Raw genomic sequence first — 21,075 nt, forward strand, 5'->3', positions numbered from 1 at the left:
AACCATCCGAAACTCACCCAAGGCCCTCGGGACCTCAACCAAATATAACAACAAGTCCTAAAACATCATATGAATTTAGTCGTGTCTTCAAATCATATCCAATAACACAAAAAACACGAATCACACATAGATTCAAGCCTAATGACTTTTGAAACTTCTAATTTCTACAAACGACGTCGGAACCTATCAAATCACATCTGATTCGCCTCAAATTTTTCACACTAGTCATAAATGACATAACGGAGCTATGAAAATTTTCAGAACTGGATTCCGACCCCGATAACAAAAAAGTCAACTCCCCGGTCAAACTTCTCGAAAATTCAATTTTTGCCATTTCAAACAAAATTCTACTACAGACTTCCAAAACATATTCTGGACACGCTCCTAAGTCCAAAATCACCATACGGATCTATTGGAATCATCAAAACTCCATTCCAGTGTCGTTTACACATGCCGACATCCGGTCACTATTTTAACTTAAGCTTTAAATCTTAGAACTAAGTGTCCTAATTCATTCCAAAACCTCACCGGACCAGAACCAATTAATCTGGTAAGTCATAAAACAACTATAAAGCATAAATTGAGCAGTAAATAGGGAAACGAGGTTGTAATACTCAAAACGATCGGTCAGGTCATTACATTCTCCCTCACTTAAACATACGTTCGTCCTCGAACGTGCCAAGAGTTGTTTCCAAGCCATCACATCACTATTCTATCTACCACACACATACCAGGGGTGATCCCACATCTACCTATTCTAGGTAAATTGTATAGGCCTCACAACACAACATAATTAAAAATCATTACTTCAACCTTAGCCCATAAACCTTGGAATTCAATTTCCAACATTCATAATTTATTTTCAAGACCTAAATCTCATATTAACACGTTGTATGAGTCTGAACAAGATGTATCAAGCAATAACCATAGCCCCAGATATAATCACTTAATATACTACACAACTCGCATGCTCGCAGTACCATTTCTGATCACATTAACTACTCCAAAGTAACCCGATCATAGTATTAAACCCCATATCAAACAAAACCTCGTTCTAAAATTTTCGCACACTGCTGATAATAAAAGAAACACGCGAAATCTCATAACATCTTATCAGATCGACAAGTCATGGAGCTCTCCCACCCCAACTAGAACCATACTCACTTTCTAAGCCGACTTTCAATATTATCCTCCCAATATACCGTAATCAAACCTGATAGTACCCATTCTAGGTATAATGACCTTATTTTATTAAACAAAACTATCCCATTGACATGCCACACCAATACAACTCAATTCACAACTGCGCAACCTTGTACCCAAAATGGAAGATGTCTCAAAGTATAGAACCGTATTGTAAGTTCAACAAGCACCACCACAACTGTAATGCTATAAGCTCATTATATATAGTAGAACCAAGATACACAAATTTAATAACAGTAACCAGCTCTTCTAGAGCTCACATTAACATCACTCGCACGGACAACTCACGTGCTATAGTATTAATATTTCGACCCGTACGGACAACTCACGTGCTAATAATATAAATATCTGGACCCGCACGGACAACTCACGTGCCCATAATATAATCCGCCTGGCATGGTCAAAGGCCTCTAATCCAAGCATATCATACAGGAGCAATCAAATAAGTACACATGAACCACCGTAACTGATCACAACTCCAGCACTCGCATAGCTATCACATCCTTCATGCACAATCATCCCACTAGGAATATTTACATAATTCCTCAGTGCCACATATCAATAACTCATATATCAGCAGTCTATTAACTAGGTGAGTATCGCAATACCGATGACATCCGAAAGTCAGAACACAATGCGCCTTTTAAAATGCGCACCCTTCTCAGGGATTACCGAGCAGTTATAATATTCATCTAAATATCTGAAACTGACCATGTTGTCTATAATTCATGACCTTCTCTTCAAGAATGAACTGCCACCTTGTACATGTAAATCTTAATCCTGCACAATACACCACATCTATCATGCCATCATGTGACAAGCACAAGAATCTCATTATAAACTCTGAGTCACCAACAAATTTCATAGTCGGTTGCCCTATTTTCTCCAATTTTTCTTCTAAATTACCCTCCAGTTGTCACTTACCCTTGTCAGAAAACTACGATCCTTGCCCTAAACTCACTACAAGACACCCTGACATAAAATCGCATCGCATCGCCCATAAGGTACTGTATTCTTCTTAAGCACCCCCATAAGTACCAAAACCGAAATGCCCACTCTGAAAAATACCCTATGTGAATTTAAAATTATTATTTTAGCCTTCTTATACTGGAATATGGAATCCATAGTCATACAGAATTACCGCAAGCCCCCATTAGCACAACATCCCCCAAAGAAGTAACTTTGCCTTAACACCACCAATCAAATTCGTACTCCGTGCGCACTACATCCTTCAAAATAACAATTTAATCATCTCATGATTTTTTTTCATAAAGTGCAATATAACCCGCATTCAAGAATTATTTTTTACTCAAGTCATCCCCGATCTCAACCTCTACAAGTCATAACTAATCCACAAGTGTACCTCGAAACGAAACCAATACCGCATATAATCGTGCAATCAAATCGTAGATAGCAGCCTCCCCCACTTGGCCCAAATCCATATAACAAAACATTTGATATCTCACCATACCCAGATAATATCTAAATTGACTATACTAAGCAATAAAAGATCAACTCTGGTCTCGTCCCCCAATAATTTCCATACACGACCGATACACACGGTACACAATTATAGTATCGCCCACCGCGGTGATACATGAACAAATGAAACTAAGGACTCACGGGGCATATCCAAAAAATGAACAAAATATGATGAAACATATGAATATGTGGAGTCGGGGTCAAATAATATAGATGCCTCCCTATGGCACACTGAGACAATACTTGTGATCACTGCATCTGAAGCAACAACATCTGGTCTGGCAGAAAAAGCATAGAATCGGCCATGACAGCCACCGGATCAGCCTCCCCCTCTTGGGGGACCCCTAGCTGATTGAGCTCCATCCCGAGCTGGCTGGGCGGGTGGTGGAGCAACTGGTGCAGAAGTAGTAGCATGACTCCTCTGCTGAATTGGACCTCACGTATGGCGGGGACAATATTTCCTCACATGACCTAGCTCTCCACACTCATAGCACTCCATCTCGAAGAATGGTGGCGAGTTCTGAGGCGGTCCTCGGGAACCGGAATAACTACCAGAAGGACCTAGTACATATGATCCCTGAATTGATGGTGCACGGGGCATACTCGGGGCTGGAAGTGCACTGAGAGATAACTGACTCTGATGAGAATTGTATGAACCATGGCTGGATGATACACCATGTTGAACTGGACGACCCCTGTTGTGGTAGAACTGCCCTCCAGAAGGTACCCTACCAAAACCGCCCGAACCACGAGTCCTCTTAGCCTCCCTGTCACCACGCTCCTACCTACGGACCACCTTTATCTATTGAGCAATGTCAACCATGTTGTCAAAAGTGGCACCAGATACCCTTTCCCTAGTCATAAGCAACCGCAACTGAGGCCATTAATGAACCTCCTGATCCTCTCCCTATCAATGGGAACCAACCAAACTGCGTGATGAGCCAACTCAAAAAATCTCATCTCGTACTGCATCACAGACATGCCATACTGACGTAACTGCTCAAACTATTTGCGCAGCTCCTCTCTGCGAGACTGCAGCATGAACTTCTCCAAAAAGAGAACGGAGAATTCCTGCCATGTAAGTGGTACTGCACCAACTGGTCTGCGCCTCTTATAAGCCTCCCACCATCTGAAGGCAGCCCCAGAAAACTGAAAAGTAGTGAACGAGACCCTAGTGGTCTCCAGAATACCTACTGTCTGAAGCATCCGCTGGCAATTCTCCAGAAAACCCTGAGCATCTGACTCAGCACCACTAAATGATGGAGTTCGAAGACTCCCAAATCTCTCAAGCCTTATCTGCTCATCATCTGCCATAACAGGGACTACCGGGGCTTGGGCGGCTGCAACTGGCTGGGCTAGTAGTGCCCCCGGTATCTGAAGTCTCTGTACTACCTGATCTGGAGTACGGGCAACATGGGTATGAGTACCTCCCCCGACCTGAGAAGTGGCAGGTGCGGCCTAAGCCAAAACCACCTGAGCAAGACCAGTGCAAACTGTCAATATCTGGGCCAGAGCCTCCTGAAGGCCTGAAATCACAATAGGTGCAGTTGGTGCCTGAGTTGGTCCCGCCGTCTCAACCATACCCGGAATCTACGCGTGAGCTGGAGCAATTAATGGTGCTACAGATGCCGCTCCAACTGCTATACGAGCTACACCTTGACCTCTACCTCGGCCTCTACCATGACCCCGGCCTCTCGCGACCCTAACTGGTGGAACTGTTGGTTGACTGTCCAATCCAGCAGTACGTGTCCTTACCATGTGTGAGAGAATAGGATAATATAATTTTAGTTTCTGGTATCAACAAATTCACACGACAGAATACAAGAAAGTGAAATTTTCCTAAGGGTTTGGTCGCTTCTCGAAGATAAGTACAGACGTCTTTGTACCGATCCGCAAGACTCTAGTAAACCTGCTCATGACTCGTGAGACCTATGTAACCTAGGCTATGATACCAACTTGTCACGACCCAAGATCTCATATGTCGTGATGTCACCTATCTCACTACTAGGCAAGCAGACAATCTCAATAAACCACCATATCTTTTAGGTTTGAAAACAAATATTTAAATTCAACGGAAGAATTCTCACAATACAGATAAAAATCACTCCCCAAAATTCAGTGTCACTGAGTACATGGGCATCTAAATGAATACAAAGTCTAACTGATAAAAAAATATCGATGAATGAAATATAGAACAGTACAATAACTAAATAGGAAGGGAATCAAGTCTGCGGACATCAAGCAGCTACATTGATAGTCTCCACCAGAAGTAACTCCGAAATCTAGCAGTCGTCATATCCGGAAGCACCTGGATTTGCACACGAGGTGCAGAGTGTAGTATAAGTACAACCAACTCAATAAGTAACAAGACTAACCTCTAGGCTAAAAGTAGTGACGAGATCCGTAAGTATAATCCAGTATAAATAATAGTACAAAAATATAGACATGCTTTCAAGTTCAACAATTAAACTCAGTACAAGTTAAATGGATCAATACTGCATGATATGAGAAATATGACATCTCAGTAGAAATACTTCATGTAAATACTGGTCAAAAATTATTCGGTCACTCGGTACTGTTTTTGGTCAATCCATCCCAGGGGTGTTCCAACCCGTATGTATACACACATCGACTGATAGTCAGTCACCCAGTGCCATATAAGGTCAATCCAGCCCTAGGGTAATTTATCCCCTAATGTAAATGATACGAACAAGATCCATGTCCAGGTAAATTCATTATAATATAAATAAGTAAGGCAAGTCCATGCCCTGGGAAATCCATTCTCAATATATATAATTATCTACGCTCACTATGGGTGTGTACAGACTCCGGAGGGGCTACTTCAGCTCAAGTGTGATATAAAGCCTTTATGGCCTACTGTAGGCGGGCAGTCCCGATCCGTATAATAATAATGCCTATACGGCCTGCTGTAGGCGGGCAGCTCCGATCCATAAAATAGTAAAGCCTGTAAGGCCTGCTGCAGGCATGCAGCCCCGATCCATATAATAATAATGTATAAATCCACTATGGTCTGCTGCAGGCGGGCAACCCCGATCCATTTAATGATAACATATATAAAGCCAATATGGCTTGCTGCGGCGTGCAATTCGATCCCATAAATATCCTCACAATGGACGAATATGACTGAGTGTAAAATGTATATTTTTGAAATAATTAATTCAACAACAACACGACCCCATGAGTCCCAAAAATATTGGCATGTATCCCAAACATGATATTTAATAAGAGCCTCAACTCAATTTCTCTAATACGTGGAACATGGTCACATAATAACATGATTCACCAATTTTACAACTGCACGGGATTCATTCAAGACGCAATTTCTGTGGTGTACGTCTACATGCTCATCACCTATCGTGTGTATCACCTCCAAACAATTCATATCATACTAAATTTCGGGGATCCTTACCCTCATAACCAACTTTAGAAGTGTTACTTATCTCAAACCGTATAATTCTTTACTCCGCTATGCCTTTGCCTCGTGAATTGGCCTCCAAACGTCTCGAATTTAGCCACAATTAATTTGATTCAGTCAATAAAATTTATTGGAATTAATCCCATAAGAAAATACTAATTTTCCAACAAAAATATGAAATTTAGCTCAAAAATCGTCAGTGGGGCCCACGTTTCGGAACCCAACAAAAGTTACAAAATCTAAAAGCACATTCAACCATGAATCTAATCATACAAATTTTATCAAAATCCGACCTCAACTCGACCTCCAAACCCTCAAATCTTATTTTCAAATTTCTAGGTTCAAATCCCTGAGTTACACTTCAAAAACACGTTATCTAGTTGGATTATTCGATGATATATCAATATTATGGAGTAGAAATGATCATTAGTGACTTACCTCAAGTTTTCCTTGAATTCTCTTTCAAAATCTCCCCAAAACCCGTGCTTGAAGGTCCAAAAATGGCAAAACTCGGAACCCCTTCGAAACGTATACTGTCCAGGGGTTCCGCACCTGCGACTCACTTAGCCGCTTCTGCGGTCTCGCAGGTGCGAGAATTCAACCGCTTTTGTGGTTTCTCCAAGCCTCTACTGGAGCCGCTACTGCGAGCTAGGAGCCGCTTCTACGGGCTCGCATTTGCGAGGCTCGCTCGGCTTCTGCGGAAAGCTCGCTTCTGCGATGGCTGGTGTGCACATGCGGCTTCGCACCTGCGATCAAACCTTCGTAGAAAATAACAAAAGCAAAAATTCCAGCATTGGTTTTAAGTCCGAATTTGATCCATTAACCATCCTAAACTCACCCGAGGCCCTCGGGACCTCAACCAAATATACAAACAAATCCTAAAATATCATACGAACTTAGTCGTGTCTTCAAATCACATCCAACAACACTAAAAACACTAATCACATATAGATTCAAGCCTAATGAACTTTGGAACTTTCAATTTCTACAAATGACGCCGGAACCTATCAAATCACGTCCGATTGACCTCAAATTTTGCACACAAGTCATAAATGACATAACGGAGCTATGAAAATTTTTAGAACTGGATTCTGACCCCGATAACAAAAAGTCAACTCCCGGTCAAACTTCTCGAAAATTCAATTTTCGCCATTTCAAACCAAATTCCACTACGGACTTTCAAAAAAATTTCTGGATACGCTCCTAAGTCCAAAATCACCATACAGATCTATTCCAATCATTGAAAACTCCATTCCGGGGTCGTTTATACATAAGTCGACATCTGGTCTCTATTTTAACTTAAGCTTTAAACTTTGAAACTAAGTGTTCCAATTCATTCCAAAACCTCACCGGACCCGAACCAATTAACCCGGTAAGTCATAAAATAACTATAAAGCATAAATTGAGTAGTAAATGGGGAAACATGGTTATAATACTCAAAACGACCGGCCGAGTCATTACATATTGGTGGCAAATATTACCTTTACCTTTTGAAGGATTATTCTGAGAACCCTTATTTTTCTCTTGTGTATAACGACCACCACTATGGAGATTATTATTTCACCCCTTGCCACGCCCATATATATTTATACGGCCGCGATAATTATTTTGTCTTCTTTCAGACTTTTGATCTATCGCTATCACATTCGCTTCAGGGAATGGAGCTAATCCAGTGGGGCGGGCTTCATGATTTTTCATTAATAGAACATTATATTTGCCTTAGCCATCATTATGCCATCAATATCATATATTGGGATTCAAACACAATGTATTAGCATCATGGTGCACCAGGACTTAAACCTGGTGTTTTACCCTCATGGAGCGCTGGAATTTGAACCCACCGTCTTACCCTCACATAATATATATCGCAAGTTGTTTCATTCATTTTAAGGAATGTAACATAATTTTGTGTACCATAAATTTAATTTTTGATCAATTCGACATAGTTAAAACTATCATAAATAACCGAATTAATTTACATGATAATTTATTTTACAAGTGATAAAGGCATGTAAACAATTATGAATGACTAAAACATAAAGAGATATTCTAACCGTTCGAGACAAATACATCAATTAGTTTAGATAGACATTTAAGTCAATATTAAAGAGGTACTACATCTTTACGTTAGCATACTATAACTAAAAAAGAATCTATAAGTATTAATCTAGTGATTGATCAAAGTAAGATGTAATCGTTTTTTATTTTATTTTAGCAGATGTAAGCATGCACATCAAAGTTACTAATTTGAAAATTCAAATAATTCTAAAACTAAAAGTTACCCCTAATGCAAACAGGAAGCAGAACATGAGAAGGCAACATATTCTATATAATTATCTATTATATCTTTATTAATATATTTCTATTATATAGAAAGAGCAAAGATGATCGACCACTGGCATCATTGCAAATCTATCTTTGTTTAAGGACAAAATGATAATTATGTCATAACAATTAAAATGGGACTCTAGAAGGATCCCTTTTTCTTTCTCAGCTCTAAAAAACAAAGAGCATCAGCGGCTCTTTGCCTCATCTTCTCATCCAGGTAAGCTTTTCTTTTAAATTTTACTGAAGTTTCTCTTTGTTGTCTTCGATTTTTTTAATTTTTGGTCTACCCATGTTATATTTGTGTTATTTTGCCCGTTTCTTTGTAGAACTCCAGTCTTTTTTACTTCATTGTTGTTTCTTTAACATAGTCTTTTTACTTTTCTAATTTTATTAGGTCGTCCTCTCTGTATTTCCAACAGCAGCTTCTTGTTTCTCTCCCTCTCCCTCTCCCTCTCCCTCTCGTGTAATTCTTGAGGCTAGCATATACATTCTTTTTGTTTTTTGTGTTGCTTTCAAATATGTGAAGAAGATTTTCGTTTTCTCATAAATAAGAACTCTGTAATTGAACTATGATCAGATTTTAAAGAAGTGTAGCTATACTGCAACAACAATTAATTTTTCTTTTCATATTACTATATATAATTTGCTATTAACTGGTAGGATAATTTTTTTGGTCCGGCGCTAGAGAAAATATGCTTCTGCTTTCTCTTTAATTTTTTTTATAGGAGATTGTCTTTACTAAAAACTTAATCTTGATATAATACTCCAATCAAAAGTTGTAGTATATTAGCATAATGAAAAATAGCAGAAAGTGACAGCACTCTGAAAACCGACCAAACCTAAAAGTACGGACTTAAAGCCAATGCGGAACTAATAGTTAAATTTAGTTACTTTAAGAATTGGGGTTTTTGTAAGACTTTGAGAAAATAATCTTGATGGTTTAGAACTTCCTTCTAAATCAAGGAAATAAAGTCATATCCAATGGACTGTGCACAAACTAAAGGACTAAGCGCCTGAGAACTTCAAGGTTTGAGGATTCCATGTTGAACTGCTCCAATGGGTATAAATGTAGCTATATTGAAGTTACTCATTTGTCAACAACGAGTATTGTTGCTATAACTACAAAAAATTCATTTTCTTTTTTATCATATATTTGGTTCTAGAGGCAACAACCAAGTGTCGGCATTCCTTTGTACACCTATCTTCTTTCTCCCCCCACCCCCACCCCCCCAAACTTTAGTATTTATCATACTTCAGATCTTTAATTACTACTTTTTAAGATTTATTTTTTTGAATTTAACAGTGGTTCATTTTGAATAGAATGAAGTCGCAAGCTATGATAGTTCATACGATCCGATGTTTTGGCCAAATTACAAATATTTGATGGTTTGCATCACAGAATTGAACGCTTTTTACCAAAATGTGAGAGATTAGATTTTCATTAATCTTTTTAGTATTAATTATTCTTCATTTCTTATTTGAAATTGAGGAGTAGTTCTTGTTATTGTAATCTTTTATGATAGATAAAAATATATCGATGGTAATCCTTAATTTAATAATTTTGAGAAATAATGGAAACTTTCTTTCAATTTCCCACTAAGAAGCTAGATGGTCTTTAATACCTTGACGAAAAAAATAAAGTTCTAAGCTTTACAAGGTTTATCAACGATTCATACATACCATTCTTATTTTTGTATAAGATGGCTTCTCAGTGATCTATATCTACTTAGAAAATTTAAAATATTTACAGATTTGGAGAACCTATTAGGGCTTTCATGAGCCATGAACCAACTTCGGTGGAAGAGGCTTCTTCAAGGACAAAACTTAAGCTATAGAGTTAGTATCGGTATAGTTCAATGCTTCTTATAACTGATAAGGCGTTATTGACTAACCACATAGGTTTCTTCTTTATTAATTTTCACATGTGTTTAGATACCAAGTCACAAAAGTTATAAGCAGCAACTTGCTTCTCTGCTTTAGCCACTTTCTTATTATCAACAAGTAGACACGCTTAAGCATCATTAGCCTCCGTTTCCATTTGAACATAAAGCTCGCCATATTACCACTCATAATTTTTATTTAAATCATATATGGATCTTTTACAAGTTAGTTTTTGAAGCTTCCATAATAAGCCTCCCACACCATTAGATGTCATATACCAAATTCCACAGCATGACTTATGGTGCTTGATTTGTAATTCTTAGCTATCTATTTGGTTATTTTTGCTTTTATCACTTGTTCATTTATGTAGAGTAACTAATAAATCAAGTACCATATTCTTTCTGGGACATGTATCTCTTGAAATATATGCTCTTGAAGTCAAGCGTTCAGAAGAAGTCAAGCATTCTTTTTGAATGTTTCTATGCTCGAGATCATCTTTAACGTATTAATTTTTTAATTCCAATGAAACCTGAAGGTTTTGCTAGGCAACATGAAAGTGGAATGCCTAAAAAGTACTCTTCGTGTTACATTAGAGATTTGGTGTTACTGTACATAAAGTAACAAATTGTGCCCAAATATTTATCTTGTTATAGCTCATAAACTATTGGTTCTGGAATCTGGTTGTTCCTGTATTGCTAGTATTTTAACTTATGACTAGAATACAGGTTCATTCTAGGAACATCAATGTTGGTGTTATTATCTATTGATGCCGCGAAATAAGATTTCTAAGTAGCTACATATTAAATCAGCATATGCTACCTTTTTCTGTTCTTTCTTGTTGCGCTTCACCTAAAGGTTGATATAATTTACTTGGAACTTACTTTAAGCTTGTATTTCATTTAAATGTTTGTGTGAAAGTATAAGTGGTGGATTGATATACCATATTAGCATACTTGGTAGGGACTAATTCACTTGACCATTTGGTTAGTTCATAACTATTCTACTTTTACTTCAGTACATGAAATGCACAAGGATTATATGTTTCATGTATATTTATATAAATACACTCACATATATGCAATCTTTTAACATATATGAAGTATGCCTTATAAACATACTTCTGTGATGATTGCTTTCGAGTTCTATCAGTTCAAATGGTAATGGCTATTGACTAATTATATTGGTACCTCTTTTCGTTCAATCTCTCAGCATAATATTTTCTATATATTTATGTTTATTAGTAAGATGGTACGACCTAAATCACTCTAAGTACTTCCTTGAAACAGTAGTGTTGGTTGTGCTTATTTTGCGTTTAGTTTATTTATTTTATTTTCTTTATGTTGTAGTCATTCACATGCTTCAATTGGTAACAATATACCAGTGGAAAGAGTTACTTTATGCTATATGTGTCTTTTATTTTTTATACAAACTATTATTTAATTGTTTTGCTTGATTTAAGCAAATTATTCCAATCACAACCTTGATTTGTTATGAATTGTGCATGCTCAATATCTTGGCAGTCACAAAAATCTATTTTATTCAAGGGGGTATATTATATTTCTAAGATGCCCTTTTACTGATGGGTGATTGGTGCATTTCTTCTTTGTCAGTATTTCTTAAGGTAATATACTTTAAATTAAAAGGTTGATGAAGAAGTTACTTACTTTTACAGGAGGCATCTGGTGTTCTTGTCATACCGCATATTCATAGACTTCCTGAAGTTACGACATTCTTACTCTGCTCAACCAGCAAGTAAAGACGCTTATTAAGACCAAGTAACTATCAAAGCATATAATTTGGACAAAGATGTATGAAGGACTTGCATCATCGATTTATCTGGTGTTATCTATGGTAACTTAGTCATGCAGTTGTAGTAGCTACCTCCTAGCAGAAGATATTTCAAAAACCAAGTCATGAACAAATAGTGACTTTGATCTATCATTTTGTATGGTTTACCTTCGTGAATTTAATTTCATTAGGGAGTGAGATTCATTGTTCCTGAATCCACAGATTCTGAATATGCATGCTCTGAATAGTAGGTGGTCTTTAATGTTTGTCACTATTTACTAAGAATGACATAAACATGGTATTAAGCGGGGGCATATTTATTATAGAAGATATGGGCTCATTTGAACCCATAACTTTCGCTCTTAAATATGTACAAATAATATATTTTAAATTCATTAAATTAGATACAATGTAGTAGAATTTTGAATCTGAACTCATAAAGTTCAAATTCTAGATCCGTCTTTAACATTAAGTATTTGAAATCATAATCATGAGGATATTATGGAGGTATGTAAATTATAATAAGTACTGAAGTAGTCAAAGTTACGGAAATAATGAAAAATAATACTTTGTACTATCCTTTCAAGAGCTATGGATATCCACATAATCTTATATTTTGTAACAATAGATTAGTAACCGTAAGATGTTTTATGGCTAACGTAGGTAATCTTGGTAATAAAATATTGCTAAAAGCATTATATTATATATCTTTTTTTTAAATAAACCTTGTAAGCATATATTTTCCCGTTCTTGCTAGACGGTTCCATCCCAAAACAACAAGGAGGGGGGTTACCCATCGCTTCAATCATCAACTGAGAAATGGCCGAATTGACACAGCCATCCTCAAAGAAGAGGCAAAGAGAACCTTTAGAGACAGCAGGACGGGAACCGTTTTCAGACGTGAAGAGGCAAAATCAAGTTCCTGAGGGTTTTGAAAAGTTGCAAAGAGAATCTTGTGTGGGAGGAGGAGGAGGAGGAGGCCAGAAAAAAAAGTTTGTGTGACGTCGGGTATAAAGTGGCCAATTATTCCGGATGGAGGCGTAAAGGAGTTGATTCCCAGAGGAGGAGGAGGAGGACGATATTTGGCCGGTTCTTGTGTGTATGATCCGTCACGCAATCTTTTTGGAAACTTAGATCTTACTCTTTTGCCGGCTGGCGCTGATGTTTTACAGGATCGCAAAGAGTTCGTCTCATTTTGGGCCTCATACATCCGTCAGTTTCATTTATCCGAGGTTTGCTTCCTTTGAATTCTCCTTTTTTTATTTTTCATTATATTAATTATGATCCCTCTCCTTTCTTCCGCTTTGGATAGTTTTCTTCACTGTTGGCTTGTTTGACAGTCTTTTGACATTGATGTCCACCCTGGTTGGTCTCCTGCTTCTCGAGTAACTCCATATCTGGATTTCAGTTACCGGTTCGAGTCGCTGATGGAATTGGCTAACCATGCTATCCGCAAATATAATGAAAAAGAGTGCAATGTATGTATGCGCCTTAATTTGCTTTCTGTGATTAGTCCCTGACTATCCTTCCTTTAGTGATAGTGACTCTCTTTTCAGGTTTACAAGTACAAGGTCTTGAAGATTGAGAAAGTGAATTATCTTCAGACGGCATACCACCGTTATTTCATGACTGTGAAAGTCTTAAATCTCACTCTTGCTACTCCTATCGAAACTTTCCAAATCGGTGCTGCCGAACATGTATTCAATCATAATATAGTTATCCTTTGTTGCCGGCCTAAAGAAGAGGTAATCACCTAATGAGGTTTACAATTTGCTGCCTTTTTTTTTCTTCTGCGTACTTAATGAATCTTTTTGTTTGTTTTTTGAGTTTCAATGGCAATAGGTCTTTTTTTGGGGTAAATAAAAATCTTCTATTACCAAGGTGAAAGTGTTACAGCTCAAAAGAAACAGAAAAACAACTATCTATGGTTGGTAGACATGCAGCCCCAACCTTAGGCATTCTGCTTATTCTCATACCCTGTTTCGAAACAATCACACAAACTATCAAACACAAGCAAGAATCAGTATAACAACACCTGTGTACTACCACTTTTGCTCAGGGATAAAAATTCAAAGTGTCCAGCCTCCTAAGCAATCTGAGTTTTAATCTTCGTCTGCAGCATATCTCTTGAATGATCATGCAATAGGTCTTTTAGTTACTCAACCTTTGTAGGTTTTGGTATTTTGAGATGATTAACCTGTTGATATGCTTTCTACTGGGACAACTATTTGCAAACACTAATGATAGGATGGATTTTGGGAGAAGCCCAAACAGAATATGCTTTACCATGGGCGTGTATGGTATCATGTAGGAAATCATTTTCCAGTATTACCTTGAAATTAGGGAGCATGCTTTGAACAATTAAAATATTTTCCACCTAAAAAGGGTGGAAAATGACTACCCATAATTACAAACGAAAGTCATGTTTCTTTACGATTCTAAAGTCTTTTTTCATATTACTTGTACTCATAACACTGCATGTGATTTGTCACGAGAGTCCGATATTTCTCCGTGATATATTTCATGTTTGATCCTTGTCTGGATAGAAATACAAATGATTAAAATATTATAACCAAAAGATCTTTCCTCTCCCAAAAAAAAGAAGGATAACCAAAAGATCTTTGATTCTCATTTCCCCCTTATGCTCTTGGTGGCATAGACTACTTAAGTGAAAATCCCAAATTTGCATCACAATAAAAATTATGGTGTTAATGCTTGCAAAAAATACAAAGTTGAGTTTTGGATTAGGATTTCGTGATTATTTGTGGAGTAGATATGACTGGAAATGGTAATCGTTGGCATTTGTTTGCTGTGGACGATGCACTTCCACTTTATAACTAACTTTATATTTCAAATAAAGGGAATACAATGGTTAAGTTAACGAATCCCAGGAATATTAATACCATTTCTGTTAAGTTAAACACTGATGGGGGGATTCTCTTATGGTTTGAATGTTCTGAATCACACTCGTGAAGAACTACTTGCTATCAAGTTTGGTTTGCTGCTTGCACTGCACCACAAGCTGTTCCCATTGGAGATAGAAACAGACTCCACTCAGGCTCTATCACTATTAGAAAACGTTTCTCCTATTTATTATTATATCATATATGATTGCAGGTTGTTATTGCACAGTTGGATAATCCAGTACAAACATAGGGCAGGAAACAAAGTGGCACATATTTTGGCGAAGGAAGGATCAAGGTAGCCAAGCTGGATTGGAACCAACCATTTTGCAAATCCACCTTGCAGTACTAAGGCAGCTTCCTTAGCAGATAAGCTAAGGATCATATTGTGTTAAAAACCTATTGGAAGATATTTGTAATTATTTGGCTAGCTTTGGGATGTTGCTAATTTACTCTACTACAACTAGTAATGATGATCCCAACGGGACATCTAGTTTCTGTGATGCTTCTATTACTCCTAGGAATGGTGATGGATTTGTTTCTCGCGATTGTTGTTGAGATTTTTCAATCATTATAGTTTAAGTTATTTAAATTTGGTCTCAGTTGGTTAGTGGTTGCCCCAGATGGATGCACTTATATTATTTGAAGTGGTTTTAATTTTATCAGCAGCAAGTGTTCTGCTCTTTCTACTCGAGAACAAGGGGCGTGAACTTGTTGATCATGTCTCTTTGTGGAAAATTGTATACCAATTATTTGTTGTGTTAATATAATTTGTTGAAGATGCAGCTCTCTAAGTCATGTTGGTACTATTCATGTTATAATTACGTGTAAATGTGACTTCAACTTAATTTCTTTTTTTGTTGCGTTTTGTGGGAATTACACCTTTGTTTACAAAATTATTATGAATTTAACTTCTGTGAGCCATCATAACTTGATGACTTATAACAATAGGTGAGTAGTATAAAGTGTAGTAATTTTAATTTGGTAATCTAAGGAATGAAGTAAATAAAATGTTATAACTGGTTAAAGTTTACTGGTAGTGTAAAATCTTCTTGTACTATCATTCTATCAATATATACGAATTAAATCATTCATCGAGCCAATGCATTTCCTTTCTCTTGCCTGTGAGATCATTGTTCGGATTTACACAGTATTGAGGCATTCACTGACCACAATTACAGTAATTAGCAAGAAACATGAAAACTAAAACTTGATGGTACAGACTAAAAACTCAGATGCAATAATACTGGGAGATAAAAATGTACGACCAAAAACAGTACAACACCGTATGAATTTGACCATAGCTATTCTATTTGTCTTGCCTATGCTCTCTTTCACCGGTTGCATACGACAACTCTATTGGCTCAATATATTTCCCAGCATTTGATAGGAAATCATACTTGAGGAAACTAACTTACTTGTACACCAAGAAAGTGATAGGAAATCATACTTGAGGAAACTAACTTACTTGTACACCAAGAAAGTCTCAGTTGATCTTAGGCTCGTCTCTTTTAAGCTTTAGCACAAGCCAAAGAACAAAGAAAACAACTAGGAAAGCAGGTATCATATATTGTCATGTCAAACTCAGACTTTAACATTCCTCACCCGGGTGCAATGTTTGAATGGAGACTGTCTAGAGTTGTATCAACATAATTTACGAACCTGCATAACAGACAAGATCTTATTAGCAAACAAATTGAGAGAAACACTTGTTGAGTGAAAAGTGAAGACACTTTTGCATGCCAAATTAAAGTTGCTTAATGCTTGCTAAGCATCATACTCAGTAAAATATCATATACACTTGTGGCTCCCACATGCAGCGAAACAAGGTATTCTACTATGTACTATCTCAAATTGGTTACACATGTAAGTGCAAGACTAAAAATAAGGATGTCATCAGGTAGGGGTAAGTGCAGTGCAACACATCAGTGATTGTCACACAACAAACGAAAGATGCTAACCCTTTTGTTGCATCCTCTAAGGTATGGAGAAGTCTCAAGGCATCCACATAACACAGTTTTCCACTGACAGTTGAAATCTGGGAGGGACCCATAATATGAAATAAATTAGCTAGAAGGTTTCATAAACAGGCTAAATTTAAGACAACGAGAGCCAACAAGATCAAACTATTTCTAGAAAATATTTTTTTAACTTATGCAGCAAATGCAGATCAATGAGATTGAAATAAGAAACATATCCTTCCACACATAGGCAGAGCCAAAATTTGAATCTTTTGGGTTCTGAACTAAACTTGTCACTGAATCCATAGCTAGTCTTGTTTACTGGGTTCACAGTTAGATATTAATATAACTTTAATGAAAATTTTAATACAAATGCAAGATCTAAGTAAAAGCTACTAGGTTCGTTAGAACCCATAAGTAATGATCTAGCTCCGCTTCTGATTCCATAGAGCTTGGAATGATAGTGCACCAAGTGCTATTTATCTTGCAAAACAATTGAGCAAACGGTATTTGGCAATGTAAATCACGAAATCTTCCCCACAAGCTAACAACATAACTGTATTTGTTCACCAGCTCGCGCTCATGGGTTTTGAAGAGCTGAAAAGTCTGTTGTGCTTTCGAAGATTAAGTATCCACAAAGAGAAACTCTGTTAAATGGGTAATTACGAAGAACAACTTATATGTAAAACCGTCAGCAACTTTTTCTTATCGGTAAGAACATCAGCAACTAACTTAGGAAGAAAGTTTTTTAAAGCTAGTTGCCCGCTGTTCAAACCAACAAAAGATCACTCAATATTTTATGCACAATTGACTTGTAGAGAACATTGTATTACGCAGAAGAAGTGATAAAACCTATTAACATCAAAGGCCTCTATTCACCATTCAAACAGATAAAATATACAACTTATCTTTTATGCACTCTGTTGAAGACAATTTGCAAAACCTTCTAGTGGAATATATCCTATGAAACCACTCACAAAAAGGACAAATTGTGTCGTCAAAATAATCTTTTACTTGTACTCATCAAAATAGACCATTCATAAAGGATACACATCCGCTCCATAACAAGGCGATGAATAGCCGAATTGACTAATTGAATGGACTCTTCACAGAGAAGTCAGTGTTGCATCCAACTGACCAAATCTAGTTCTGTTGAAAGTGTGATGAGAAGAACAGAAGTAACCAGGAGAAACCAGAATTCAAATTACCAGCTTTTGTCTCAACATAAAATGTTAAACTCAACTCAAGTTACCACTTCTGCCTCAAGGTAAAATATTAGGTTAAAGAATAAGTAACACATTAAAGAGTGTAAAGTACTCTCTTATTATCTATATTGCATTCTCATGAGCACATTATTTAAAAGGGGTCCCCAGAAATAAAAAAGATACAATAAAACAGAAACTTTAAATTAATGAAAGTCACATATAAGCTTCAACTTTGAGTACGGCAGGGATGGCAATGGGACGGGGCGGGGCGGGTGCAGGGCGGGGGAACTCTGACGCGGGGAGGGGCGGGTTGGAAAATGAATAATGTTACGTGGGGCGGGTGCGGGGCGGGTCAAAGATTTTAATAACCTTTTGGTATTCAGGGAGCTCGCTGGTTTTTCGTATCTAACGAAGCCAGTCATATATTATCTCCATTAAACTGATTTTATCTCTAGTTCCTTACACTTTGTATACGAGAGCAAATTGCTTTGGTTTATTAACTTTAAAGAATCAATCATGTACATGAGTGGAATCTGTTGTCCTTTTTTCCTATTAGTTTGTTTTCTTAGTTTTCAGTTTAACTGTTGGCATTTTCATTGGTTTTGATTGGTTGTTTCAAATTATTATTTTCTCTGCAATATGTAAAAATTATTATATTCTTGTAAATTAAATATTACCGCGTACACACTATCTTATTCAGACCTCACTATGTGAGATTATACTGGGTATGTTGTTGTAAATTAAATATTACCTTGAATAATTTGCTTGATAAGTCTAAAGGAGTTGGACAAAAGGTTTTTAAAAATGATAAATCTTAACTTCTAGGTATTTCATTTTTTGTGGGAATTACACCTTTGTTTACAAAATTATTATGAACTTATGTGAGTCATCATAACTAGATGACTTATAATAATAGGTGAGTAGTATAAAGTGTAGTAATTTTAATTTGGTAATCTAAGGAATGAAGTAAATAAAATGTTATAACTGGTTAAAGTTTACTAGTAGTGTAAAATCTTCTTGTACTATCATTCTATCAATATATACAAATTAAATCATTCATCGAGTCAATGCATTTCCTTTCTCTTGCCTGTGAGATCATTGTTCGGATTTACACAGTATTGATGCATTCACTGACCACAATTACAGTAATTAGCAACAAACATGAAAACTAAGACTTGATGGTATAGAGCAAAAACTCAGATGCAATAATACTGGGAGGTGAAAATGTACGACCAAAAACAGTACAACACCATATGAATTTGACCATAGCTATTCTATCTATCTTGCCTATGCTCTCTTGTCACCGGTTGCATACGACAACTCTATTGGCTCAATATATTTCCCAGCATCTAATAGGAAATCATACTTGAGGAAACTAACTTACTTGTACACCAAGAAAGTCTTAGTTGATCTTAGATTTGGCTCTTCTAAGCTTTAGCACAAGCCAAAGAATAAAGAAAACAACTAGGAAAGCAGGTATCATATATTGTCATATCAAACTCAGACTTTAACATTCCTCTGCCGGGTGCAATATTTGAATGGAGACTGTCTAGAATTGTATCAACATAATTTATGAACTTGTATAATAGACAAGATCTTATTAGCAAGCAAATTGAGAGAAACACTTGTTGAGTGAAAAGTGAAGACACTTTTGCATGACAAATTAAAGTTGCTTAATGCTTGCTAAGCATCATACTCAGTAAAATATCATATACACTTGTGGCTCCCATATGCAGCGAAACAAGGTATTCTACTATGTACTATCTCAAATTGATTACACATGTAAGTGCAAGACTAAAAATAAGGATGTCATCAAGTAGGGGTAAGTGCAGTGCATCACATCAGTGATTGTCACACAACAAACGAAAGATGCTAACCCTTTTGTTGCATCCGCTAAGGTATGGAGAAGTCTCAAGGCATCCACATAACACAGTTCCCCACTGACAATTGAAATCTGGGAGGGACCCATAATATAAAATAAATTAGCTAGAAGGTTTCATAAACAGGCTAAATTTAAGACAACGAGAGCCAACAAGATCAAACTATTTCTAGAAAATATTTTTTTAACTTATACAGCAAATGCAGATCAATGAGATTGAAATAAGAAACATATCCTTCCACACATAGGCAGAGCCAAAATTTGAATCTTTTGGGTTCTGAACTGAACTTGTCACTGAATCCATAGCTAGTCTTGTTTACTGGGTTCACAGTTAGATATTAATACAACTTTAATGAAAATTTTAATACAAATGCAAGATCTAAGTAAAAGCTACTAGGTTCGTTAGAACCCATAAGCAATGATCTAGCTCCGCCTCTGATTCCATAGAGCTTGGAATGATAGTGCACCAAGTGCTATTTATCTTGCAAAACAATTGAGCAAACGGTATTTGACAAAACATTGTGAAAACTGTAAATCACGAAATCTTCCCCACAAGCTAACAACATAACTGTATTTGTTCACCAGCTCGCGCTCATGGGTTTTGAAGAGCTGAAAAGTCTATTGTGCTTTCGAAGATTAAGTATCCACAAAGAGAAACTCTGTTAAATGGGTAATTACGAAGAACAACTTATATGTAAAACCGTCAGCAACTTTTTCTGATCGGTAAGAACATCAGCAACTAACTTAGGAAGAAAGCTTTTTAAAGCTAGTTGCCCGATGTTCAAACCAACAAAAGATCACTCAATATTTTATGCATAATTGACTTGCAAAGAACATTGTATTATGTAGAATAAGTGATAAAACCTATTAACACCAAAGGCCTCTATTCACCATTCAAACAGATAAAATATACTACTTATCTTTTATGCACTCTGTTGAAGACAATTTGCAAAACCTTCTAGTGGAATATATCTAATGAAACCACTCACAAAAATGACAAATTGTGTCA

The 21,075-nt window shown here is 36.7% G+C and overlaps 1 protein-coding gene across 1 annotated transcript; it reads left to right on the forward strand.

Annotated features, from left to right (window-relative positions):
• Window positions 1–8,534: 8,534 nt before the first annotated feature.
• Window positions 8,535–15,623, forward strand: LOC117273638 (uncharacterized). The gene is made up of 6 exons (XM_070192010.1): window positions 8,535–8,666; window positions 12,003–12,181; window positions 12,876–13,330; window positions 13,459–13,596; window positions 13,675–13,863; window positions 15,236–15,623. The coding sequence occupies exons 3-6, from the start codon at window positions 13,280–13,282 to the stop codon at window positions 15,272–15,274; spliced, it is 417 nt and encodes a 138-aa protein (XP_070048111.1). The 5' UTR covers window positions 8,535–8,666; window positions 12,003–12,181; window positions 12,876–13,279; the 3' UTR covers window positions 15,275–15,623.
• Window positions 15,624–21,075: the final 5,452 nt, after the last annotated feature.

This window comes from Nicotiana tomentosiformis, chromosome 12 (assembly GCF_000390325.3).
Source record: "Nicotiana tomentosiformis chromosome 12, ASM39032v3, whole genome shotgun sequence".
Lineage (NCBI taxonomy): Eukaryota > Viridiplantae > Streptophyta > Magnoliopsida > Solanales > Solanaceae > Nicotiana > Nicotiana tomentosiformis.

Excerpts from the sequence above, each read along its gene's own strand:
- LOC117273638 (XM_070192010.1), top strand. The coding sequence starts at position 13,280 with ATGTTTTACAGGATCGCAAAGAGTTCGTCTCATTTTGGGCCTCATACA. Across the intron at positions 13,331-13,458 it reads ATTTTGGGCCTCATACATCC|TCTTTTGACATTGATGTCCA; the intron begins GTCAGTTTCATT and ends CTTGTTTGACAG. Across the intron at positions 13,597-13,674 it reads ATAATGAAAAAGAGTGCAAT|GTTTACAAGTACAAGGTCTT; the intron begins GTATGTATGCGC and ends CTCTCTTTTCAG.